General features: G+C 37.3%; 1 protein-coding gene across 1 annotated transcript; it reads right to left on the bottom strand.

Annotated features, from left to right (window-relative positions):
• Positions 1-1,032: 1,032 nt before the first annotated feature.
• rilp (Rab interacting lysosomal protein) lies at positions 1,033-25,539 on the bottom strand. Its single transcript, XM_028806753.2, has 8 exons — positions 24,811-25,539; positions 13,854-13,977; positions 13,302-13,423; positions 9,227-9,430; positions 4,302-4,471; positions 4,088-4,210; positions 3,918-4,004; positions 1,033-1,952 (listed from the first exon to the last, which is right to left on the bottom strand). Exons 1-8 carry the CDS (start codon positions 25,165-25,167, stop codon positions 1,820-1,822), a joined length of 1,320 nt encoding a protein of 439 aa, XP_028662586.1. The 5' UTR covers positions 25,168-25,539; the 3' UTR covers positions 1,033-1,819.
• Positions 25,540-27,383: the final 1,844 nt, after the last annotated feature.

The raw sequence follows: 27,383 nt of genomic DNA, 5'->3' as shown, positions 1-27,383 counted from the left end.
AATATGGCGTTGACGCCTGCGCCTTCCATACTTTATGGACCCGTGGGGCCTCCGTAGCCTCTTCCGTTTGAATCTGGGCTGCAGAGCAGAGTCCTGTTTTTTGTGTGGCTGTCGGTAGTCGTTAGCCATGGGCGCGTTGTTGCTTCATTTCTCATTCACGTCAGTTGAGCTCTTTCGTTTTTGGGCCGTGACTCCTTTGTGCGCGGTGGATACAGCTTTGCGTGCGGTTTATGAAATGCGCGTTGTACGCGCCTGCGCAGTACATCTCATGGTCCCATCGCCGTGTTCCTGCGTCCATGCCATCCGGTTTACCATTCTCGGTTAGTAATATGAATATCCTACCCAGAATGTTGGCCTCATTTGCATATCCCAGAATTTAAAACTGTTAAAAGGCATGGTTAATGCCCATCAATTTGTTTAGGCAATTGTTCAAAAGAAGAGCAGATCTAAAAGACCCCTTTTCTAAAGAGGTCTCAAACATGGCCCACAATATCTTCTAAAACGTTTACCTTTCTTGTTAGCCCATCAAACACTTGTCTTCATTCACAGTTCAGCTTTTGTGTCTGCTCCACCTCCCCGTACAGGATGGTGTAATCATTGCGCTTTTCAGCACTTCTTGTTCTTTGTTGCATTTACTTACTCCAAGCCTTTTATTAAACTCCTTTTTAAATACACACAGTTCAAAGCAATGCTAGTTTTTCCTTATGAGCTCTATAATATAGTTATCGTCTTGGTCATACAGTTTATTCACTTATAAGCTATATTTTATCTAAATAAAACACTCAAATTAATATTATGTGTCTTGTTTAATAAAACTAAAGCTACAAAAATCCAATTTTGAATCCCTATTACAGACAGATTTTAAATCCTTTAGAGTGTGTTTCCCTTTTTTACTATCAATGCTTCTGTAATTAAAATTTCTATACTGTAACTTGATCAAATTGTTTGGAAAAGGGGATTTGAGAATATGTTTGCACTCACTTTAAAAATGTTTACAACTCATGTCAAAGAAAACTGACCTCTATGAAAAGATATTACAAACAAATCTTTATTTCATATATTTAAATAATTTTGTAATTATTAGACAAAAAATGCATAATTTACAAACATTATTAAAGTACTGGTCTATATATACTGTAAGCACTCAAATGTAAAATTTAAAATAAATAGGGTTAAACAATTACTTTTTTAGAGTCAAAGAGGCAACAACATTAGCTGCCTTATATACTATAAAGCTCTCCATGATAAACGAGACTCGACTCGATTGATTTCTTTTTTCTTGCATAAAACAGCTCAAGGGAGAGAGTGGAGAAAATATCAAAAATGTTTCGTTACAGCTTGTCAGTTCAAACAGACAGTATAGCTGCTCTGCAACATACCTAACAGCTTGGGAATATTTATATTATAAAAAAAATCACACAGCATTATTATTGCGCATGGTGGTAAAGATATACTTTGTAAAATCCAAACAATTGCCTTCATTCTTAATTAAATTTCTGATTGCTTCCTCTAGATTAAAAAAATAATCTTAAACAGGTTTACATACACACAATTTTAACCGCTTTAAACATACAAGGACATGGAATATCTTTGTGAAAGCGCTTCATTTTCCCTTAATATGTGCTTAATTATAAACCAACTTCCCTGATGCTTTAGTAAACAAATTTTCTGCCATTGATATTGATATTTTTCTCTTTACAAAAAGATTGTATATACAGTATTGTACATAACTGAAGGAGCATGTCAGTGCAAACGTCCTGCATAAATAGAAATAAAATCACTGTTTTAGTCCAAATTGCTAAGTGTCGAATGGATAGGTTCATTTGGAAGATTCGGATTCTGTCTTTTGAGAATTCGTTGCCTCTTCAGGAGTGATTATTTCCCAAGATCCTGCAGATGGCTGTGGTGGAGAGGCTGGTTTTCCACTGTTTCTCCGAAACAGGATACCAAACCTAGGAAAGATGAATAAAATAGACTGAACAAGACAAATGCATAGGCATACGACATGGTCTGAAGACAGTGTCATAAAGACCAGGACTTCCATGAACATCTTTTCTGTAATGAAGTACTTTTAAGGGCAACTCAACGTTTATCCTCATCAAAATTACAACATAAATCACCCTACCTCTTTGCATATATGCAAACATTTTTTTTAGCTGCCAACTTCAGCATCCATCATCCATTATGATAACAAGCAAATCCAGTTTGAATTCTCTAATGATTAATAATTGTATAATTTGTGACAGTTCAGCTGTGTCACATGGTGGTTCAGAGATGGATATTGAATCAACAACCCATAGGATTACAGCACATTGCCTTAGCCTTGATAATTTGGTGAAAATATATTATGATAAAACTTTGACTGGGAAGAAAAAATTATTTTAGCAGAAAATGAAACATAGAACCTGGGAATGCTATTCTCCTACTTGTGAAGAAAACTGTTGAACACTGACAGAGTCTTATAACTAAACATTCTTCAGAAGGAAACAGATTTTTATAAAAGTGCAGTCCAACTTACTTAAGAGTTGAACTTCTCATCAAAAGAGTGCTGATATAAAGAAAAATGCAGAAATTAAGCAATAAAATAGGCTAGAACTGCTACAACAGGAAATGTCTGTCAATATAACTGCAAGAGTCAGAAGACTAATGAAAATAAGTATAAATGACTAAAAGGTCGATGATTTAGAAAAGCTGCATGAGTGATAAGACGTATTGTGCTAATATTTAGAGTATTAATGGTTATCGTTGATTAATATGTTTGCGATTTTCTTACTGTGAAAAAAAGGTGGAATACCTAATTATGCCACTTTTTGTTAAGGAATAATTGTGCCTTATCTTTGGAGAAAGAGACATGTTGAGGTGAAAATAAGGATTGGATTCTGTTACTATGATAGAATTTTAACAGATGGGTTGCAGTAGGCACACATGCTTCACTAGCATGTCCTGGGTTCACCTGTATGAATGAACGTATCTGGATTCATAACCAGTTAAAAAGTTTCTGGCACAGAGAGAATAAAGGATGCACACTTCTGCCTATTTATGAGATTAAAAAAAGAATATAAATTATACACTAAAAGGAAAAGGGCATTTGGATTGGTTTAAAGATTTGGTAAATGATGAGGGCTCTTGAAGGGGCACTGACATTTGGGTCAAAACTATTTCAAACATTTCATGAAGTCTGTTCATGCATTCCCCTCACAGATAAACATGCAGACAACAGAGGACCCTAAGGTGGCACTACAAGCATGTGTTTCTTATTTGTTTGCATGATAATTTATGTTATGAATTGAAAAAGTCATAGGATTCAGACTACACGGAGTCACATTCATTCCTCATTTTGTCATTTCTATTTTCAGGCTGGGCTATTCCTACCATGTGCGTCAGTCTAGGCCTTAACTAATAAAAGCTATATGGAGATTAGAAATATACAAAAGGTCAAAGAACTCTTAAAAATAAACACAGCCTTGGATATCGAAGGTTTTACCAAATGATTGTCTGGTTGCCATTCAAACAGATTAAGGCCATTAACATTATTAATTTGGATGAATAATCTAACTAAATTCAATGTGTATTATTCAATAACTTTAGCTTCTGAAATGCAAAACAGCAAACTTTTTACCAGAACCTCTCTGAGCATTTTACATACGGTAATTAAAAGATTAGTGCTTTCCAAATCTGTTCAGGACATGGGAAACTAAGTTGAAAGGCGTTTTAGAAGCTTGGTCTGAAGTTTTTAAACATTACAGAATGTTTAGAAAGAAAGAAAGAATAAACACCACCGATACTTTTCAAGCACAAAAATCCCACTTTTTAAAATTATATTGCTGAAAATACAAAGGATTTACACTCTACAATCAAGAAAATACAGTATAAAAATACATTTTCTAGCTGAATTTACATTTTGACATTTTACTTACAGGTTTTGTATTCTGGATTCCGATGATCCGCTGTCAGTGCAGTCTAGCCCACTGTCAGTAAATATTGTCTCCCTCTGCTCATCATCACTAGGCAATTAAAAAAACACATTACATGTGAAAAAGGTCCTCTGTATTTCCTAGTTTGTTTTATGGTACTTTGGTGCTCATACCTGCTACATTGCTCTTCTGGAATACCCAGCATCTTGGCTTTGATCTTCTTTCTCTGTCTCTTAATGGCACTGCGGAAAGCCTCCATGAGGAATCCTGGATAACGCTCATCATTCAGGATCTCCCTAAAAGATATTACAACATTGTGGGATTCTAGTGCTGCAAAGTGACTGGAAAGTAATTTCATAAAAAGCAAAATGGCAACATAACACAGACCTCTGATAATAGGACAGCTCCTCCTGAACAAGGAAGAGGTTTGCCTTCAGTTCATTCCTCTCAATCAGAATTTGTTTCACCTCCTGTTTTGTAAAACAAGGTCTATTGGGATCCTTCAGGTCTATCACCATTTTATCAGTGAGGTCTATTTCATTCTTACCATTCCGTGGCTTTAAAGAAAGAAAAACACAAAAAAACAAAGCATTATATAAGTCACTAAGCAAAAACTAAAATATGGCAACATTAGGTCATTAATTCACCTTGGTCTTTTTATGATACACTAAAGATAAGACATTAATGGATCAACAAACAACATATACTATTTAAAATTAGAAACAGTAAAGGTAGCTATTCTTGAACGATACTGAAAAATGAACTGGGAAATACGAGGGTATAAGTAAACAATCGTATATTCTTTTGTATAGGAATTCAGGGAATTATATTGCTTTATAGTTTCATATAATTTCAGCTAGCTGAAATGTAACTACACTGCTTTTCACTAGAGGCCCATCATTTTTTGATAACTTTATTGTGACTAAAAGCCTTAAGAAGCTAAAAAAAAATATGTATAGACAGATAATTTATTTATTGTTTTAAATAATCACATGTGGATATCCAGGTAAAAAAGTTTTTCTTTCCAAATATACATAAAATAACTAAATGAGAAAAATATATATATATATTTTTTATAATTGTAATGATTAAATACATAAGGAGATAAAGCAGTTTACATTGGTACCTCACAGATTCAATGCCCTGAGCTCTAGACCCAAACTCTTGCAGTGTATGTTTTAAAGTTTGTAGCACTTCAGTGTGGTTTCACTTTTTCAGGAAAAGCCCTTATTAATATTATTATTATTATGATTATCAACAATATGACATTTATAGGTACATGCTGCAGAAATTGCAGCAATAATTCAATATGCATGTTTATCGATTTATTTTCTGAACAGACATGGATAATCACTGCCAGTCCTGGCCAATTTAAAGTCGCTAATTATTATAACTTGCATGTTTTGTGCTGGACTGGTCCTTTGTACATCTGATGTTTTCCAGATGGGCCCCCAAGCCCCAGACCTCCTACTGGATTAAGCTAGTGTGATGGATTGATCGATGAAGAATGCTTAGGTAAATGTTTAAAAACATTTTTAAATTGCACACTTCCCATTAGACAGACACTATGCACATAAAGTTCAAGTTCAGACAACAATATTGTAAACTTGACAGCTGAAGTTCCTTCGGAACAGTATAGTCCATATATCTCTATTATAAAAAAAAATCCTGGAAGAGAATGACTAGGGAGACGAGACGTGATCATCACATGACGATCACGGAAGACACTTAAAACACCCACGAGACGAAAGAGATTGGCCACGGAGCATCTTGCGGGGACCTTAAACATAAAACTTCGTGCCAATAGATTGACCCAAGACCGTGGCCACGGAGCATCTTGCGGGGACCTTAAACATAAAACTTCGTGCCAATAGATTGACCCAAGACCGTCTCGCGGGGATGTAGAACATGAGATTCTTGCAAGACACACCCTACTTATAACCAATATCAAATAAGACCACAGGCAGCAAAACACTCAGTCGTGTCAAGGCTTTGAGCACACAGATCCAGGGCTCTCAGTGCATATAAAGCATATAAGGACAATACGTTATAGATGAAACGTCGACGACTAAGCAAAGAAGAAAGAGCAGCATGGAGAAAAGAGACTAAAAAGCGTTGGAGAGAAAAAAATGCAAAAAAGAAAAAGAATAATCTAGGTGCAAATTCAGAAAATAAGGCAAGTAATAATTAGTCCGGTACAAGTGGAATTAGGAAAAAAAGCACATCCAATCGGGCTCTGAATTAAAAGACAAAGTATAACTTCATAAAGACGTTCAAAAACGTTGGCGCTATACACATGCAGAGCAGGTTAGAGATTATGAAAGCAGTGGAATTCGAAAGGCTCAAAAAAAACAGCGCGATACACATGCAGAGAAAGGTAAAGAATACAAGAGCAGGAAAATTCGAAAGTATTGTAGCGTCCCTTCCAGGTTGAAGCTTTTTTTTTTTGGAGTGACTGTTAGGTTCGATTGAGGGAGGGCGGAGTACAGCATGGAATACTGACAGCAGGGTACTGATTGATGCGGTAAGGGGGGGGGGGGTTCTTGATTGTTCAAGTTAAACTTTTGTGAGACTTTACTACGTCTGTCTGGTTTTTTTTTTACTTCTCTTTTCAAGCTGGGTGCAGAGGTCCCTACACTATCAAAAAAAGATAATAAAGATCACATTAGCACAAACAAAAGGAAATTATTACTCGAAAAAAGGGAAAATAATCATCACAGACCAGGTGTATTTGAAAAAATAACAGGACAAAGCGAGGTCAGAAATAGAAGACAAAGAGTAGAAAACAAAGCAAAACGTCATAAGGAGGTTAAAAAACAAGGGGGCCAAACACATGCAGAGCAGGTTAGAGATAATGAAAACAGTGGAATTCAAAAGATACAAAAAAAAAAACAAAATACGTAGGTGCGAAAAACATGCAGAGCAAGATACAGAATATGAAAGCAGGAAAAAACGAGTGTCAAAAAAAGAAAGTAAACATCGCATTAGCGCAAACAAAGAGAAATTATTACTGTGAGAAATAACGAAAAGGCGAATAGAGATTGAATATATGGGCATAGGTGATATGTCTGAAGTATGTAAATATTGTAAGGCTTTGAAGTTTAAGTCAGAGAATTTCAAAAATGGGGTTTACTTCACATGCATTTATTGGTTACTTTGCAAAAAAAATTATTAACTACTGATGATGTGGATTGTTTTGTCTGTGCTGAAATTCCAAACAGAGAAACCTATCCTGAATTATGGTACAAAGTCATTAAACACATGTCTCACGGACGTCATTTAAGAGATTCAGCATGTTGGGACTCTGAAGATCCCAAATAGTTTTTAAAGAAGTTCTGAAATAAAAGTGAAACTAATGAAATTGCAACAATTCAAAGAAAAAAAAAATCTTAAAAGTGTGTATCTGAAAAACCAAACACGGGAGTTGGCGAACTAAGCCCCCTAGTACACACACACATACATACAGTGCATCTGGAAAGTATTCACAGCACATCACTTTTTCCACATTTTGTTATGTTACAGCCTTATTCCAAAATGGATTAAATTAATTTCTTTCCTTCAGAATTCCACACACAACACCCCATAATGACAACGTGAAAAAAGTTTACTTGAGGTTTTTGCAAATTTATTAAAAATAAAAAAAACTGAGAAATCCCATGTACATAAGTATTCACAGCCTTTGCCATGAAGCTCAAAATTGAGCTCAGATGCATCCTGTTTCCCCTGATCATCCTTGAGATGTTTCTGCAGCTTAATTGGAGTCCACCTGTGGTAAATTCAGTTGATTGGACAGGATTTGGAAAGGCACACACCTATCTATATAAGGTCCCACAATTGACAGTTCATGTCAGAGCACAAACCAAGCATGAAGTCAAAGGAAATGTCTATAGACCTCTGAGACAGGATTGTCTCGAGGCACAAATCTGGGGAAGGTTACAGAAAAATTTCTGCTGCTTTGAAGGTCCCAATGAGCACAGTGGCCTCCATCATTCATAAGGAGATCTTAATATGCCATCCGTATTAAAACGTTTACAGTTTCCCATTAGAATAGCTTTTGCTATGAGAATTAACAAATCACAGGGACAAACATTCGAAAAAGTCGGTTTATTTATTAGAGAGAAAGAAACGATATTCACTCACAGGCAGTTATATGTTGCATTGTCTCGATGTAAGTCCAAACACAGAATCAAAATTCAATGTGATATTTAAGTTAATTAAAAAAATTGTTTTTACTGAAGTTTTACAGTAAAAGTTTAAAAAGGATTTGTGTGTTAATTGCAAAGCCAAACAGAATGAAAACACAACTAATACCTCTAATGCAACATGAAACATAATTTTCTTTCAATTTATTATGTTTTACCTGTTTAAATTGTACATCCGCTTCCCCATACGCGAGCGGCAGATCTGCTAAGTGGCTAGCGCATAATGCCCGCCTGGGGGTTGGCGAGCGAAGTGAGCAGGGGGCAGAGCCCACTAGTATTTTTTAAATACAATTGAAAGGATACGTTTGATATTTTTGAAATTAAGTTATTTTTCCGCAGAGTGGCTTACTGTTGTGGCAAAATGTCTCAATGTAGTAAATTACTTTCTACCTTTAGCTTGCTGCATGCACAGTCAGTCATGCAGGAATCAAATAGACAAAATTGCCTCTCTGTGAGAAATTAAAAACTACAGTTTCCCTTGCTCCCAAAATACAAGTTTTTAACAGATGTCAGAAGAGCACTGAGATGTTCCAGCATTTAGAGGGGTGCAGTAAAAAAATAATTGGGACAAAACATAAACTAAGCAGATTTTGTCCATTATATCCACTTTTACTAAAAGAAAGTATCCTAAGTTAAGTGTTTACTATACATGGGTATCAGCCATCTGTAGTCAGGCAGTTTCACAATAGTGCCCGTCTTCTTCACCTTATAAACTGGACCGGATTGTTTGCACCAGAAAAATTATTGTACAGTAAGTCAAGACCTGTTGTGATATTTGATCTTAGCAGAAAATTACATTCTCATTAACACATCGAGAAACGTGAATGGCACTGTGCTTAGATGTGTAAATAATTATGTCTAGGATTACTCTTTTTAATGTGAAGGGTTTGGTCCAGCTTTAACCAATTATTAATCAGTGTAGAAAATGTAAGTCTCTATGATGCAATTTATACGTTTCACCTTTATAGAAACAGTATTAATTATAAGAAACCAAAGGACGGGAGATTATAGATAGATCAATAGAATGTTATTTGTCCCCCCAGGAGGAAATTGTTTTATATTAAAAATAAGACATAATTATTGTGTAAAGCCGAAAAGAGGAAAGCCTACCTCTTCCATTTTCCCAGATTCTTGTTTGTTTATTTCTTCCTCTAGCCTCTTTCTTAACCTCGCAATTTCCTTTTGCCTCTCCTCAAGGTCAGCTTCTAGATTAGCCTTTGTCTCACTGGCACTTGTCACCTGAGCTTGAGCAATTGACTGCTTGTGTCGTAAATCACTGTTCATTTTCATAAAACGATCAAGCTGTTCCTGCAACTGAAGAATACACAAGTGTGACCAGGTTAACTCTACAGAGCAGCCATTATAACATCTAATATTAAACAGTTCCAAATTTAGCAGAAGGTACTGTATATCTTGATTTCACTTGAATGCAATTAAAATACACTGAAGTATCTATAGTTCTTCTCAATATATTTTATGCTCATGATAGCCATGACCCTGTCACCTGGGCCCATGGTAACAGCACACATAATAATGTACTAACCAATGGGAGAAGAAAATAGTTCCCCAGGTATGAGATAGTAACAAGTTGATGAATTTTGTTTTTGTTATCTTTACTGCCTCTGTAACTTACAATATACAGGTCAGTTTTCGAACATATATTATTTAATTGGTAGTGTCCACCATGCCCTATTGTAGAATTCATCCATGTATTTATTTATAGTTATCCATCTAGATAACTAGATGGATCTAGATATAGTTAGATACAGATAGAACTATATTCACCTAGATATAGTTATCCATCCATTGGATATAACTTTATGAAAAGGAATAAAGTCCAAGATATTCACTGATGAGGATGTCATGTGATCATATGATTAGATTAGATAAACTTCATTAATCCATACAATTCAGATAAAAACAAGGACAAATAATAGCCAATCAATCAATCAAATTATATGTAAATAAAAACAAACAAAAAAATAAATGTATATTGTTCAGACATATTAAAATGATATTTCAAAATAAACTTCAAAAATGCCCAGGAAGGAAGGAATGAAATGTGTGATAGCATTGGGCAGAAAAGACGTCTAGAGGCGTTCCTTAGCACACTGTGGTGGAATTACCCTGTGGCTAAATGTGGTCCAAGAGAGCACCCCCTAGAGGGTATGAAGGGTAATTTTCATGATGGCATCCAATTTTGTCACCATCCTCTTTTTTACAACAGCTTCAAGACGTCCAGGGCTCACCCTGTGATGGAGCATGCTTTTCTGGCAAGTTTATTTAGGCATTGTGCTTCTTTTGAGGTCAAGTTGCTTCCCCAGGAGACCACTGTATAGAACACCACACTGGCTACTAAGGACTGATAGAGCATTTCCTGTAGCTTGCTGCACATATCAAAAGACCCGAGCCTCCTTAACAAGTACAGCTGCTCTGATCCTTCTTATACAGAGCCACTGTGTTGTCAGACTACCCCAATTTGTTGTTTATATGAAACCCTAAGTACTTGTAGGTCTGCACCTCTTCCATGACATCCCCCTGGATGGTGACAGGTCTCAACAGTCTCCTTAGCATGCTTAAAGTCCTCCATCAGCTCTTGCTGATGTTTAGTTGTTGTACCTGCACCACAAGACCAAGTTCTCCACAACCTTCCTGTACTCTGACTCAACTCCATTATTAAGGCAGCCTATGATGGCCAAATCATCTGAAAATTTCTGTAGATGGCAAAGTGTAAAGGGTAAACAGGAAGGGAGACAGGACAGTTCCCTAAGGTGCTCCAATATTACACACCACCACCTCTGACACACAGTCCCTCAGCCTCACAAACTGCTGTCTATTGGTCAGATAGTCCAAGATCCAGAGATTGTGGGGCATCAACATTCCAATCCTTGAGCTTTTCACCCAGTCAGTGAGGCAGAATGGTGTTAAAGGCACTGGAAAAGTCAAAGAACATGATCCTCACTGTGGTGCCGTCTTTGTCCAAGCGGGAACATGTACATGAGAACATCTTCCAAATCTATGTGTGTCTGATAGGCAAACTGCAGAGGATCGAGATGTTCCGAAACCAGGGGCCGTAGCTGTTTTAGGACCAGCCTCTCAAAGGTCTTCATGATGTATGAAGTAACAGCTACTGGTCTGAAGTCCTTGGGATCACTGGAATGTGTTTTCTTTAGCACTGGGACCACATGTGATGTTTTCCACAGCTGGGGAATCTTCTGCAAATTCAGTGAACAGGTGCTGTAGGACCCCGCAGATTTGGCAGGCACATGTTTTCAACACCCTGGGGCTGATTCCATCTGGCCCTGAAGCCTTGTTTATGCAGATTTCCCAACTCTCTCTTCACTTCATCAGTACAGACACAAAGTCCGAAGAGTGGCGAGGAGCTGGAGACCACATTTGTGATGCCATTGTGAGGGAAGGTTGTGCAGCATGCAGATGGCAGTTGGGAGTCTAGAACTTCCTGAGGTCGCAGGCTATCAGTATTGGGGGAGAGCTGTACTGACAAGAATGAGTCAAACCTTTTGAAGAACTGGTTCAGTTCATTAGCTCTGCTCTTGTCTCCTTCCTTTCCATGTAATATATAACAGCCTGCTTCTAGCAGTGACAGTCCTCAAGCAATTCCACACTTTCTTCATGTTGTTTTGCTGTAATGTGTGCTCAAGGTTGTCTCTGTAGTGGGCTTTCCCCTTTCAGAGCTGCTTCTTCAGTTCTGACTGCACCCTTTATCTCCAGACCTGAAATATTCTTAGAATAGATATAGAATATCTTCCTATTCAGTAGAGCTTTCAAGTCTTTTGTGATACAAGGTTTGTTGCTGGTGAAACAGCGCACTGCCTTTTTGGGGACTATGAAATGCACACAGAATCTGATGTTGTCTGTGATAGAGGCTGAGACCTCAAAGTCCTGGCCATGTGACTCACAAAACACATCCCAGTCAGTGTTTTCAAAAGCATCCTTCAGAGCCTCCTCATCCTCCGGCGTCCATTTCTGCATGATCTTAGTGGTGGCTGGCAGCCTCTGGACAATGGTTTTAAATGCAGGTATGACCTGTACCAAATTATGGTCTGATCAGCCTAAACATGGCAAAGGAACAGAGTTAGATGCCTCTTTAACACTGGCATACAACAAGTCCATGGTCCTTTCTTCTCTAGTTTTATAGTCCACAAACTGGTAAAAATTAGTGAGGGTGGAGGAAAGCCACATCTGCTGAGGGGGGGGGGATCTAAACTCCAAGCACAATGACATGTGAAAACTCTCAGCATATAGTAAGGTCCTAATCCCACAGTGACCAATTCTGTGCTTTAATAGTAATGTGTCCAGGGTGGCACCATTTTTCATTCGCAAAAATGACAAGCCTGCCTCTTTCTGGCCTGCTTCTGTCCACCCACACAATTTTAAATCCGTCCAGCACAACTGCAGAGTCCGGTGTTTCCACTCCAAGCCACACCTCAGTGAAGCAGAAGAGACTGCTGAGTTTGTATTCCCCTTAGTTCCTGATTAGCACTGAAAGTTCATCAGTTTTATTCACCAGCGATCTTACATTTTCCATGATAATCAAAGGCAGGTATCTGTACCTTCTTCTCTTGTTGTGGAGTCAGTCGGTCACCTGCTCTCTTCCCCTGATGTTGCCACTGCAGTTCTACTGCAGCCCAGAGATTAGCTCCCAAAAGCTCCGTTGTTTTGGGAGACAAAAGACGTAAGTCCAACAGCTACAGTCATGTGTAAGTGAGTGCTAGTCCTTTCTCACACTTTCCATTTTCCATATTATCAAAAAAAAAAGTTAGCAACAAAATAGCAAACAACAGCAAAGACAAACAAACATGGGTGGAGTGGTGGCTCTGAGGCTAAGGATCCTAAGGTTCGAATCCCCGTCACTGCCAAAAAAAAAAAGGCCACTGCTCTGCTGGGCCCTTGAGCAAGGCCCTTAACCTGTAATTGCTCCAGGGGCACTGTACAATGGCTGACCCTGCGCTCTGACCCCAAGGGGTATGCGAAAACTACCAAATTCCTAATACAAGAAATTGTATAAGGCGAAATAAAGAACAAAAAAAAAAAAAAAAAAAAAAAAAAAACATACACAAAGTTAATGTTGCAGGCAGCCGCTCAAGGCAGCACTGGAAGTTATTGGTACTTATTATTATTTATTAGTTTTATTATTTATATACTTATTGGTCCTGGTACTTACTGCCTCCACCTCCTTTGTTTTGATGGCAATCTCTTGCCCCTGGGCACGGATCTCATCTCGTTGTTTGTCAACAATTCCTTTTAGTTTTAACATGATTTCCCTTTCTTTTTGCAATGTGCTGTCTAAAACATCAAGTTATAAGATAATGTTAACCATGGTTGCTTTGCTTCAGATTTATACAACAGGTTCTAAACTAGTAAATTGTTACATCTCATAACACCTTTCATTAGATCAGGCAAAGATTAACACAAGGGAGAATAAGCAGACAAAAATGCATTCTTTACATTTTACATGTGTTTGTCTTTTTAAAAATATATTCACTAAACTTGTAGTGTTTCACTGAAAGGTTATCATATTCGGCAAAACTTTATATTGTGGATGGGCCGATATATTGTAATAATTTCCTCAAATCTTAGTATAAACATTACATGAATATGCATTCAAGAAACAGTTTTTATAATTTAACACTACATAGTTATAGAGTAAAACATGTTTTCTGGTATTTACTTTAAATAAAGTATTTTCAAAATTTGTGAATAAATAATCCTTTGCCTTCTTTGGAGAGGCTGCAGGAAACCTGGTTGAGCAGCTGCTGGTTTTCCTCCCTAAGGTGTTTCAGTTGAATCTGCAGGTCTTCAGCTTTTCTCCGCCATTTTTGCTCCTTGAGTTCCAGGTCCTGTACACAAATGATGCAAAACAATTTAGAAATAATCAATCAATCAATCAATAAAGCCTAAACCATAGTACAAGGTTCAAGCAATTGGATAAGTTAAAAAAAAAATTTTAAAAATTGTTTGTTGTTCTTCCATGAACTTGAACGGATACACTGTACTTCTGCAGTGAAGTCAAGACCAGTAGATTAAAAAAAAGGCTTCATCATGCTGCAACTGGCATGTGCCATGAAAAGCAATGGAACCCAGATACCATCAACAGCATTCATTAGTCCAATGACCACTAGTTGTCATACTTAGGTTAGGAAGTCATTGCAGAGGTCATTAACTGAAGATGATGCTCCATTTTGCTTCTATAATATTTTTACTAATTTTGATCTTAATTGAAGGGATGAAGGGATTGTGTTAAAAAATGCTTTAGTTGCCTCACATTTTTATGCAATCGTTTTGTTCAACCCACTGAATTAAAGCTGAAAGTCTGCACTTCAACTGCAATTAAGTTGTTTCATTTAAAATTCATTGTGGTAATGTACAGAACCAAAATTAGAAAAAGTTGTCTCTGTCCAAATATTTATGGACCCAACTACAGTTGTGCTTAAAAGTTTGTGAACCCTTTAGAATTTTCTATATTTCTTCATAAATATGACCTAAAACATCATCAGAGTTTCACTCAAGTCCTAAAAGTAGATAAAGAGAAACCAGTTAAACAAATGAGACAAAAATATTATACTTGGTCATTTATTTATTAAGGAAAATGATCGAAAATTACATATTTGTGAGTGGCAAAAGTATGTGAACCTTTACTTTCAGTATCTGGTGTGACCCCCACTTTGCAGCAATAACTGCAACTAAACGTTTCTGGTAACTGTTGATCAGTCCTGCACACCGGCTTGGAGGAATTGTAGCCCATTCCTTCGTACAGAACAGCTTCAACTCTGGGATGTTGGTGGGTTTCCTCACATTAACTGCTCGATTCAGGTCCTTCCACAACATTTCGATTGGATTAAGGTCAGGACTTTGACTTGGCCATTCCAAAACATTAACTTTATTCTTCTTTAACCATTCTTTGGTAGAACGACTTGTGTGCTTAGGGTCGCTGATTCAGTTCATGGACAGATGTCCTGACATTTTCCTTTAGGATTCTCTGATATTATTCAGAATTCATTGTTCCATCAATGAAGGCAAGCCATCCTGGCCCAGATGCAGCAAAACAGGCCCAAACCATGATACTACCACCACCATGTTTCACAGATTGGATAAGGTTCTTATGATGGAATGCAGTGTTTTCCTTTCTCCAAACATAACGCTTTTCATTTAATCCAAAAAGTTCCATTTTGGTCTCATCCGTCCACAAAACATTCTTCCAATAGCCTTCTGGTTTGTCCACGTGACCTTTAGCAAACTGCAGACGAGCAGCAATGTTTTTTTTGGAGAGCAGTGGCTTTCTCCTTGCAACCCTGCCATGCACACCATTGTTGTTCAGTGTTCTCCTAATGGTGGACTCATGAACATGAATATTAGCCAATGTGAAAGAGGCCTTCATTTGCTTAGAAGTTACCCTGGGGTCCTTTGTGACCTTGCCGACTATTACACGCCTTGCACTTGGAGTGATCTTTGTTGGTCGACCACTCCTGTGAGCGTAACAATGGTCTTGAATTTCCTCCATTTGTACACAATCTGTCTGACTGTGGATTGGTGGAGTCCAAACTCTTTAGAGATGGTTTTGTAACCTTTTCCAGCCTGATGAGCATCAACAACTCTTTTTCTGAGGTCCTCAGAAATCTCCTTTCTTCGTGCCATGATACACTTCCACAAACATGTGTTGTGAAGAGCAAACTTTGATATATCCCTGTTATTTAAATAACACTGGGTGCCCACTCACACCTGATTGTCATCCCATTGATTGAAAACATCTGACTCTAATTTCACCTTCAAACTAACTGCTAATCCTAGAGGTTCACATACTTTTGCCACTCACAAATATGTAATATTCAATCACTTTCCTCAATAAATAAATGACCAAGTATAATATTTTTGTCTCATTTGTTTGACTTGTTTCTCTTTATCTATTTTTAGGACTGGAGTGAAAATCTGATGACGTTTTAGGTCATATTTATGCAGAAATACATAAAATTCTAAAGGGTTCACAAACTTTCAAGGACAACTGTATATAAGAAATAGCATGAATTAAAACTGTTTTCATCCCTATTTATATACATTTACATGTTCCAAACATCAGAAGTATGATGCTGAACCTTGTCTTTTATTTTGATACCTTATACTAGCACCTTTAATGTTCCCTTCCATCAACCACAGGAAAAGAAATAAGAAACAAATGGCACAGTAATAAAGAGCAAAAGAATGCTAGTAGAAAGGCTATAAAATTTACATCTACTCAATATTATGCCTTCATTTAAGGAATGCTAGTTGAGAATCTGGATGTTAAGATACAACAATAAACTCAAGAATTTCCAAGTAATTCTCAGACATTTCAAGAAGAACAGTACATCTATTCCCATTGGAATGTAAGTGGGTGGATTAGAATTCTTTCAATTAAGCAAAAGGAGACCGTGAGATTGTAGTAGTATTATTATACTAAAGTGTGTTTCTTCATGTATTAGTCTAAAGAAGTTAAACGGGACATAAGCAAAGAAGTTGGCACTGCTTCCTCAAAACACCAAAGTCAAACTGGGTTTACTAACTTTCCACAGATCTCCGGAGGTTTTCCACCCATATGCCTTCTGTGAGTTTTAGGGTAAGGTTATTTTTATGGCTTAATTGCCTTTTAAAATTGGGGTGTGCTTATAGATATATGCCTGGTGATGGACTGATGCCAACTCTGAACATGAAACCTGTCCATCATAAGATGTAGACAGCTGAGCAGCCACAATTTGTCAGTTTAGAAATGTCAATCAAACTAGGAAACTCAGCTTTTGAAAGAGAGAAAATAAGACAAAAACAATCCGGAGTATCCAGAAAGTACAGGGAGAATATGTAAATTCCACAATGTTCAGAAGCTCCGTTTGAATACAGGATTCAGGATCTGCAAGGTAGCAGTTCTAACCACTACAGCACCATGTTGTCCTGAAGTCCAAACAAATCTCAAAACATCCAGTTTATTACTGCACTATGAAAATTTACAATAAGCATTTGAACAAAAAAAAAAAGATAAAAACAAGTAAACAAAGTTGTTCACTTTAGATAAAACTAACATGCGTTTGTGCTCATGTTAGTCACACCTGAAAGTACAGACACTTGGGCAAAGTCCAGAGGCACATTTCATTACCAGGAAGATTAACTGAAACTGAACTGTTGAAGTTTGTTCTTGTGCAACATTATATATTTATTTTTATCACAATATGAAAAAGAAGAAACATACTTTTGAATACTTAATGTGAGAACTGTATATATTTCAAACGAAAACAAAGGTCACAAAGGGTATAAATAAAACTGTTTACTAAGATTCTTGACAAGAAGAAAAGTTAGAGTTTGAAACTTTAAGTGTAATGCCACATTATTAAATGTGAAATGTATCTAATATATGTTTTTGTTCGGGTAAGATCATGATTTTCTCATAGCAAGGTTTCAACATTAACCTTGATTACTCAAATAAAATGTTAGATCACCTTGAAAAGCAGCAATTATAATCAAACATTAAACACAATTCAAAAACAGTGGCAGACCAGTCAGCAAGAACTCCTGTTTATGATTAAAGAAGCACAAAGAAAGCTTACCATACTGTAAAAATACATCTCACAGATTGAAGACCAACATCTGAAACTAACACATCAAAGAACATAAAGAAAGAAAGGAAAGTAAGTAAGTGGAACAACAGTGAAAAATACCAAGAATGACACATACAAGGCACAACTGCAATATATTCTTAGCTAGAAAAAAAAGCTAAATATATTTACACCCAAAGAACTAATTATATAGTGCTCTCTGTGTTTCAATGGCTCAGCCTTTAAAACCTACCACCCACCAAAGGCAAAAATGATTCATCAATTTTAATAAAAAAATTACACCAAATCAGGAATGAGTAATTTATAAAAAAAAAAAAAAAAAAAAAAACTTGTTGTGCTAAAGACTTGGAAGCAATTCAGGAGAAGCTGCTGTTCAGAGAGTGAAATAGCACTAACAGGTATGTTTCCAAGAGAGCAGGCTATTTGGCTGCATAGTTTTTTCAGCCACTATTCACTAAAAGTTTATAATATATATATATATATATATATATATATATATATATATATATATATATATATATATATATATACATACAGTATATATATTCATACAGAAACTGAAGATCGCAAATTTACTAATTTTATTTATATAACATGGCAATGTGTTTAATTTATCTTAAAAGTAATTTTGTGAAAAAATGCTTGTCAATATTTAATATTTTATGATTAACACAGTTCTGTATTTGTGTTCCTAAAGAAAAGGTAAATTAACCTCTTGCATATAACACCTTACTTTCCTTTCAAAAAATTTCAACATGTCACCTTATAATGTCCACTTGCTTAAGATGAAACGAGTCAATTCCTTCCATGTTTCCTCATAGCTCAAAACTTTCAACCCTGGAATTAGTCTACTAGCTCTTCTAGGGCTACAAAAAACAAACAACCTTTATTTTAAATATAACGTTTCTATTGCAAACATTGCCCCAAAACAATTTCTACATATAGAATTTCAGTTGTTGCATGCCAAGTTGGGGGGGTGGACTGAGTCAGTAACATTGTTTATTATCTGTTGACATTAACCCACACACTACAGGGTATGAGCTATGAGGAAGAATGCATGGGACTGAATCTTGGAAGAACAGAACATCCAATAAGAGAACAAAATGTAGCTTTTGTTGATTACATATACAGTAGATTATATACATGTATTGTTTAACTGTGCTCTGCTTGAGTAACTCTAATAATACCTGGAAATATTTCTCACTCTAGTCTAGATAAAGGATGGGAGAAGGTGTTAAACAGACAGAAGTCACAGCTTTGCACTGTCACGTGACACCCAGCACAACCATGGTCATTGCATGCATTGCTGTGTCCTAAGGACCTACTTTTCCTGGAGGCTTACATCCGTGCAGAATTTTATTTTCTGCAAAATCAAGTGGTTTGTGCCTGCACATATAATCAAGTGATGATTACATTTCCAATGCCAAATGGACACTTAAAGAGCTGTATGTCGTAAGTTATGCATGCGAGGAGTGTTCAAAATCTTCATCCTAAACCTGAAAAGATTATTCTATGATGTTGATTTTGTAAGTGGCCAAGATTAGCTCCTATTTACTAATATACAGTCATATGAAAAAGTTTGGGAACCCCTCTCAGCCTGCATAATAATTTACTCTACATTCAACAAAAAAGATAACATCTGAGTACTGGGGTGTTTTCTGAACAAAGATTTTTAGTGAAGCAGTATTTAGTTGTATGAAATAAAATCAAATGTGAAATACTGGCTGTGCAAAAATTTTGGTCCCCTTGTAATTTTGCTGATTTGAATGCATGTAACTGCTCAGTACTGATTACTTACAACACCAAATTGGTTGGATTAGCTTGTTAAGCCTTGAACTTCATAAACAGGTGTGTCCAATCATGAGATATAAAAGGTATTTAAGGTGGTCAACTGCAAGTTGTGCTTTCCTTTGACTCTCCTCTGAAGAGTGACAGCATGGGATCCTCAAAGCAACTCTCAAAAGATCTGAAAACAAAGATTGTTCAGTATCATGGCTTAGGGGAAGGCTACAAAAAGCTATCTCAGAAGTTTAAACAGTCAGCTTCAACTGTAAGGAATGGAATCAGGAAATGGAAGGCCACAGGCACAGTTGCTGTTAAACTCAGGTCTGGCAGGCCAAGAAAAATACAGGAGCGGCATATGCGCAGGATTGTGAGAATGGTTACAGACAACCCACAGATCACCTCCAAAGACGTGCAAGAGCATCTTGCTGCAGATGGTGTATCTGTACATCGTTCTACAATTCAGTGCAATTTGCACAAAGAACATCTGTATGGGAGGGTGATGAGAAAGAAGCCCTTTCTGTACTCATGCTACAAACAGAGTCACTTGTTGTATGCAAATGCTCATTTAGATAAGCCAGATTCATTTTGGAACAAAGTGCTTTGGACTGATGAGACAAAAATTGAGTTATTTGGTCATAACAAAGCGCTTTGTATGGCGGAAGATGAACACTGCATTCCAAGAAAAACACTTGCTACATACTGTCAAATTTGGAGGAGGTTCCATCATGCTCTGGGGCTGTGTGGCTAGTTAAGGGACTGGGGCCCTTGTTAAAGTCGAGGGTTGGATAAATTCAACCCAATATCAACAAATTCTTTAGGATAATGTTCAAGCATCAGTCACAAAGTTGAAGTTACGCAGGGGTTGGATATTCCAACAAGACAATGACCCAAAACACAGTTCGAAATCTAAAAAGGCATTCATGCAGAGGGAGAAGTACAATGTACTGGAATGGCTGTCACAGTCCCCTGACTTGAATATCATCGAAAATCTATGGTATGATTTGAAGCAGGCTGTCCGTGCTCGGCAGCCATCAAATTTAACTGAACTGGAGAGATTTTATATGAAAGAATGGTTCAAAAATTCCTCCATCCAGAATCTAGTCACTCATCAAGGAGGCATCTACAGGCTGTGATATTTGCAAAAGGAAGCTCAACTAAGTATTGATGTAATATCTTTGTTGGGGTGCCCAAATGTATTCACCTGTCTAATTTTGTTATGAGGCATATTGCATACTTTCTGTTAATCCAATAAAGAGATCCTACTCTGCTGGGCCCATGAGCAAGACCCTTAACCTTCAATTGCTCCAGTGGAGTTGTACAACGGCTGACTCTGCGCTCTGACCCCAAGGGATATGCGAAAACTAACAAATTCCTAATACAAGAAATTGTATAAGGTGAAATAAAGAACAAAAAAAAAAAAAAAAAATAACAATGTCACTGCTGAAATACTACTGTTTCCATAAGGCATGTCATATATTAAAAGGAGTTGCTACTTTGAAAGCTCAGCCAATGATAAACAAAAATCCAAAGAATTAAACTTTTTCATATGACTGTATGTGAATTAAAAAAAACTCCAGTATTTTAACATTTATGCCGTATGTATCTAGTGTGAGAATTAATATAAACACTGATGTTGAAAACCACAAAATTATTTATTGTGCTAATGTTAGATTTCTAACGCTATGGAACAATTTCCCTTCAAAGATTTGTTGTCACATAGTTAATGCGATAACATGTTACCTTCATATGTTACAGTCAAAGAGATGGGCATGACACATATCTGGTCTGCCTTCAACATCAACAACAAAGGAAATGTTGCCACAGTGCCAGCAAGGTTTTATGCACAAGTTTCATGATGACCATGTTGATAACATAGCTTAAAAGAATCTGCTCTGCCGTTAGTGGCAGCCAAACAGAAAATACCCACAAGGAAATCTTTCAACCAACCTACCACTGCTTCAAGACAATGCGATCATTCACAAAGGCTGCTTTTTAAAACTATGTATTTGGAGAGATGCCACATACACACTGTTCTTCGGACTTGGCCATGTGTGACTATCATCTGTTCCCCAATTTGAAAGTCTGTCTCAGTAGAACATGTTATGGCAGTGATGAAGACATCATGTCTACAACAAAATGCTGTGATCACCTCTTAAATATTCCAATAAATATTTAATATCAGTTTTGTGCCTTATTAGTTATGCATATTTATATTATTCACTTGATTTAGGCAATGTAACCCAGCCACAGGGGATGCACAAACCAGTGTGTTTCTTCATGCCAGTCCCAAGCCCAGATAAATGGGGAGGGTTACGTCAGGATGGGCATCCAGTGTAAAATTTTGCCAAATCAATATGCGGACAATATGATCCGCTGTGGCAACCCTTAACAGGAGTAGCCGAAAGAAGAAGAAGTTTGATTTAGGCAATGTCTCCACTTATCATTCCAGTAACATACCATCATTAAATATGACAATATGTTTTGCACTTACTGAAATGGGTGCAATAAAAAAATAAAATGAGAAAAATACTAAACAAAAAACAAAATCATGTGGCTTCAGAGCTAGAAAATCATCTAAAGATTTTGGATCCCTTTTACTAAATACTCCAAAGTCATTTCTACAATCCATGTCTTGTATCAGAGTGAGCTGAAATACAGTATATAAACAATTTATAAGTAAGATTCTGGACTGTAATACTGTGTACAGTATGTGCTGTTGAAAGATGCAATACAATTCCTTAATCTAAAACCAGTATATTTCAACGGGTAATCAATTAGATATCAGTTACTCAGATATCAGAACACACACATACACACACACATCAGAATGTATTAAGAATTTCCCTTCTGCAGATGTATAAAATATATTTTAATAGTATCCTTACTTAACTGGCGCATATACAGTTAGAACCAGACCTTGTGAAAATAACAAGGAACACTTCAGGCAGACTTTCACAGCTCCAGCAATTAAAAAGTAATTGTACAGCATTTCAAACAGTACATGCAGCTAAGCTATAAACCAAAATGAGATGTTGTGACCTTCAAGCCGGGCCACAATTCTGCAGTCTAGAATTAGGCATCAGCATTTCTGAAGCAGAGTATCCTCTTAAGTTTTATAACACTGACATCAAATCAGCAAGAGACAGCTCCAAGAATAAAAATAATAAATGCAACGTTTTTTTTTTTTGTTGAGTTTTTCAAGTTTGTTTTAAATACACATTCTTTCCTTCGACAGATGGCAACTGTCACACAAACTCCTTCAACATTTGAAAATTTACCTTGAAAAAGGCATGTCCTGCAAGCCACTTGGAATATTTCGTGAAAATATGTCCAAATTTCCTGCAGTAATTTCAGGGGCACTACAGGCTAAATTGTGACTAAACTGTAAGTCTTAGCAGAAAATGCAGAATTGTGCTCTGCAATAGGCTAGCTTACTGAGATGTAATGATTAAAACTTTTAAAAAGTTAAATGTTCATGATCATCAGTTACGTAATTGCATAGTGAAGGAATGTTCTGACAAAAGAAATGAAGGATATGCTAGAAATAAAAGTTGTGCTGTGTGGCTATACTGAATTTATTATGGTTGGGTGTGTCAATAGTAGGTAAATTTGTCTTGGGTAATTTAACAAAAACAAAAAAAAAAAAAGGAATGTCCTGTCAAGAAATGAACCAAGTTCAGGGATGTCATTGCCCCTCAGGTTTTAATAGCTACACTGGTATTTTTCCTTTCTTGCTTTGCTAAAGTGATTTTCCTGCATGTAGCTCTATACAATTAACCACTGACGTAGTTTAATCTGCTACTACAGCCCTGGTTCGAACGCATATCTCTACTTATGTGTGGGTATGAATGTCCTCAGTAATATACTGGCATCTGCTTTATATATTGATGATTCCTGATATTTTGAACAGAATAGATCTGCTCCTGCCAAATTTAGAAAAAGGATGAATGGACGATTGTCTGTTCTGTTCTCAGGTCCTTTCCAGACTTTATCACCCATCTTATTAATACTTCATTTCTACTTCTGCAAGTTTATTTGTATATCATACACTTTTGACGTTACTCAGCGTTGTGATGTTGCATGATGTTACTGACACTACAGAACATACAGACTTGAGTGACTTCCATAGGTTGTATCTGAACAAGCAGAGGTTCACAGCTTTGCCCTGTTCAAGTTACAACACGTTCAATATAACTTGTTTACGGCAATCAAATTTATTTCTATAGCACATTCAGAAACAACACATGAGGACCAAGGGGTTAATTCAGTAAAAAGTAAATCTGAATCAAAGAAGCATGCTCTTATAGTGTGTTGCCACATAAAAGTAAAAATAAAATTTAAAATGAAATAATAAAACCTGCAGTAAAATAAGTAAACAAATTTCAAGTCTTACAAGGATTCCTAAATCGAGGGAAAAAAAATTTTGGTCTTCAAGCGTTATAATTTGAATAGGAGGACATGATAGTAGTAGACTATTGGGGGGTGGGGTTTGGGTGGGTGAGGTATTTTAATTGGGACCAAAAGCAACATTGGATTACTAGGTCCGAGAGTTCTGGAAAGACACAGTGGATCCGAGATAACAATATGGAACCAAACCCTGCAAAGCTTTGAAAACAAACTTGATTCATTTCACCAAATCGGAGGCCAATACAGACAGACTAGCACTGGGAAATGCTAACCCTCCTTTAGGCTCCCATAAAAAGTATAGAAGCTGCATTAGTAGCTGGTGAATAAATAGCCAAATTCTGCCTTCAGTTTCAGATGACAGATGAGATCCTAATTCACTCACACATACAAAGAGTTATAATAGTCAAGTTAGAATTAAAAAAAAAATACAAAACAATGTCTACATGCATAAAATAAATTTTATAATAATAATTATATTCGTTCTAGGGGAAGCTTATACAGTGTAGTCACAGCTTTCGACTTCAGATCCGGAGTATGTGTGTTCAAATCTCACTACTGATACTGTGTGACCATGAGCATGTCAAAAAATGTAACCAATTCTATCTCAAATATTGTAAGCCACCTTGCATAAAGATTTCATATCAATGTCTTGCCCAGGTATTAACAGTATGACAATAACGCCCACTTGAACTTTACCTTGAATAAATGCGTCAGCTAATGAATAAATGTAACGTACTTTCAAATCATAAAGTCGACTCGAAGATGACAAGGACTTGCTAGTTATGTTTCAATGGCTTCAAGATAGCTTAACTCAAACTGCACCACACTACACATTAAGGCCAGGCATTCTACTGTCTCTACTGACACATACATACGATTAGTCGGGAGGACAGAGCCTCTCACCCTAATCTCGCTCCGGCTCATATTCCCCGTAGCTGCAGTAAAGGACGCCGATGCCGCCTCTTCGTCCTCTGGCGCCGCACTCTTCCGTGGCGGTGGTGGCGGCGGCTGGGCATGAGGGTTCCCAAAGGCGCGCAACAGCTCGTGCTCGGCCCCTGCGACCTCCAGAACTGCTCGATTTCGAGCCGCGAAGTGCTCCAATAGCTCCAGAACTTTGACAGTCTTGGGCACCAGTCCCTCGACACTCTCCTTGCCATAATTGTCAAGTAACTTCTCCACCTCTGCCCCAATCGACTTGGCGATGTCGTACACGTCGTCCACCGTCAGCGCCCAATACGGGCATTCAAAGCTCTTGTCCATTCTGCTACTCTTCGCATTTACCAGCTGTAGAATGGCCTGCTGTCATGAAATTTAAATGTGACTTTGAAAAACAAAAAATAACTAATTATGAGTTAATAACAATTCGTTGTTCATTGCGTCGATTTTAAATATGAAGCGACAGAAAGAAACAAAATCCAACACTGCACTTTCGATTCATATCCACATAAAATTCCCCGTTCCACAGACGAGTAAGACATCGTCTAAAATGAAAACATCTGGGCGGACCGTCTGCTTGATCAACAGGCCTCTGTCTGCGCTGCAAATCACAAAAACTCCAACTAGGCTGTGGGGACTGCGCGAGAAACAGCATAACCGCATCGGACTGAGTCCCGCAAAACTTAACCGCTCTCGTAAACGCGGAAGTGACGTCAGGGTGTCGCATCCTTTTAATAGGGACTATATTCCTTTTAATACGGACTGTTTCTAACGCAACATCGCCATTCTCGTGTCTCCTATATTTCGTGTTTTATTTGTTTCGAAACGTCGTTGAAAATAAGGAAGAATAACTTTCTCAAGTCCTTGTTATCCGATGCACCGTCGCGAGGGACCGGAGCCTACTGCGGCAGCACTGGGCTCAAAGCAGGACATGTGCTGTAATTGGGCGCCGGTCAATTATGGGAGCCCACACAAGATGCCACTTTGAAATCGACAGTTAACCTAAGCACACGTCCTTGACAAATCAGAGTGACCATATTTTGGTTTCTAAAAAAGTGGACGGGAAAAGAGGTTCGGGTAAATCGACATATCACTCTTTCTAAAGAAAGCTTCTTTCAAATTCAATTTTTTACTAAGCTTTTTAAATACTTGAATGCTTGCCGATTCTCTTTCATGGTGGCAAAAATAATTTTTTAAACACAGTGAAATTAAAAACCATCTGAATATAAAATGAATTTGTTTAATTCTTCATAATAACTCATTGATTGCAAAATTGGTTAAGTTTAATGAAGCGCTTTGAGGCCCAAACAAATAAATAAACATTATTCCCCATATATTTACAATTGCATTTATTTGCTTAGCAGATGCTTTTATCTAAAGTGACCTTGCAAATGAAGTCAACATGATAGAGTAAACATCAGCCTTAGGGGACTGTTTGGGAACAAGTGTTAAAGGACAAGGTTACAGAATTGATCATCAGAAGTGAAGAACTCAAAACAAAATACAAGTGAGTTACAATTCCTAAGTTATAAATACCAAACAGGTTGGTTACACAGAAATTTACCAAAAATGAGAGTCTTCACACGCTTCTTAAATGCATAGATGGAGTGAACATTTCGAATGAAGGTGGGCAGTTTGTCCCACCAGTTATAAATGAAAAGAAATTGGACTGAGATTTAATATCATGCAGAAGTGGCATCACCAAACAATCAACAGACTGGAGTTGTTGAGAAGCTGTGTAGAACCTCACAAGTGTCTTCATATATGTATATACAGCATATAAACAGGTGCTTATCCATTGACTAGTCTGTAGGCAAGCATCAAGGTTTTGAACTTAATGCATGCTGCTACAGGGAGTCAATGTAGTCATCAGAAGAGTGACATGTGCGTGCCTCAGATGTTTGGACACCAGCAATGGTGCTGCATTTGGAAATCATCTGCAGAACTGCAGCGGTCCAGATGTGACAAGACCAAAGCCTGGACCAGGAGTTGTGCTGCATCCTTTGTCAGATATGGTCTGGTCTTGGAGATATTGTGTAGAGTGGATCTGAAAGACCCAGAAATCATGGCACCCACCCTAAGGTTCTGTACCGATTATGCTGGGTGTTAAGAGATTATGAGCCAAGTTTAATAGAAATATGGTGCTGAACAGGCAGACAAGTTGGGATAACAAGCAGGTCTGTCTTTTGCCAGATTGTGCTCAGATGGTGTTCCTTCATCGAAGTCGCAATATCAGTGTGACATGCAGAGATGCTGATACCATGTGGTACTCTGAAGGGAATGATAGATAAAGCTGCGTATCATCAGCATAGCTCTGATAAGAAAGACCATGGAATATCCTGATAGGGCCTAATGAGGAGGTGTATAGGAAGAAGAGGAGAGGGCCCACCACCAGTCCTTGGGGTATCCCCATGCTTGACTCGTGAACTTCTGACATCTTTTTATGGCAGAACACATGGTAGGATCTGCACAGGAGGTAGGTCTCAATTCACCTGAGGGCAATCCTAGTGATACCAAGTTCAGAGACAGTGGCAAAGAGG

The sequence above is a fragment of the Erpetoichthys calabaricus genome, chromosome 8 (assembly GCF_900747795.2).
Source record: "Erpetoichthys calabaricus chromosome 8, fErpCal1.3, whole genome shotgun sequence".
In the NCBI taxonomy this organism is placed as follows: Eukaryota; Metazoa; Chordata; class Cladistia; order Polypteriformes; family Polypteridae; genus Erpetoichthys; species Erpetoichthys calabaricus.
This window is presented reverse-complemented; position numbering and strand designations above follow the sequence as displayed.

Bases quoted from the DNA above. Each gene is read 5' to 3' on its own strand.
- rilp (XM_028806753.2), bottom strand. From the start codon at position 25,167: ATGGACAAGAGCTTTGAATGCCCGTATTGGGCGCTGACGGTGGACGAC. The intron at 13,978-24,810 runs GTGAGAGGCTCT...ATTTGTGTACAG, and splicing joins TGAGCCGGAGCGAGATTAGG to GACCTGGAACTCAAGGAGCA. The intron at 13,424-13,853 runs GCAAAGGATTAT...TTGATGTTTTAG, and splicing joins CTGCAGCCTCTCCAAAGAAG to ACAGCACATTGCAAAAAGAA.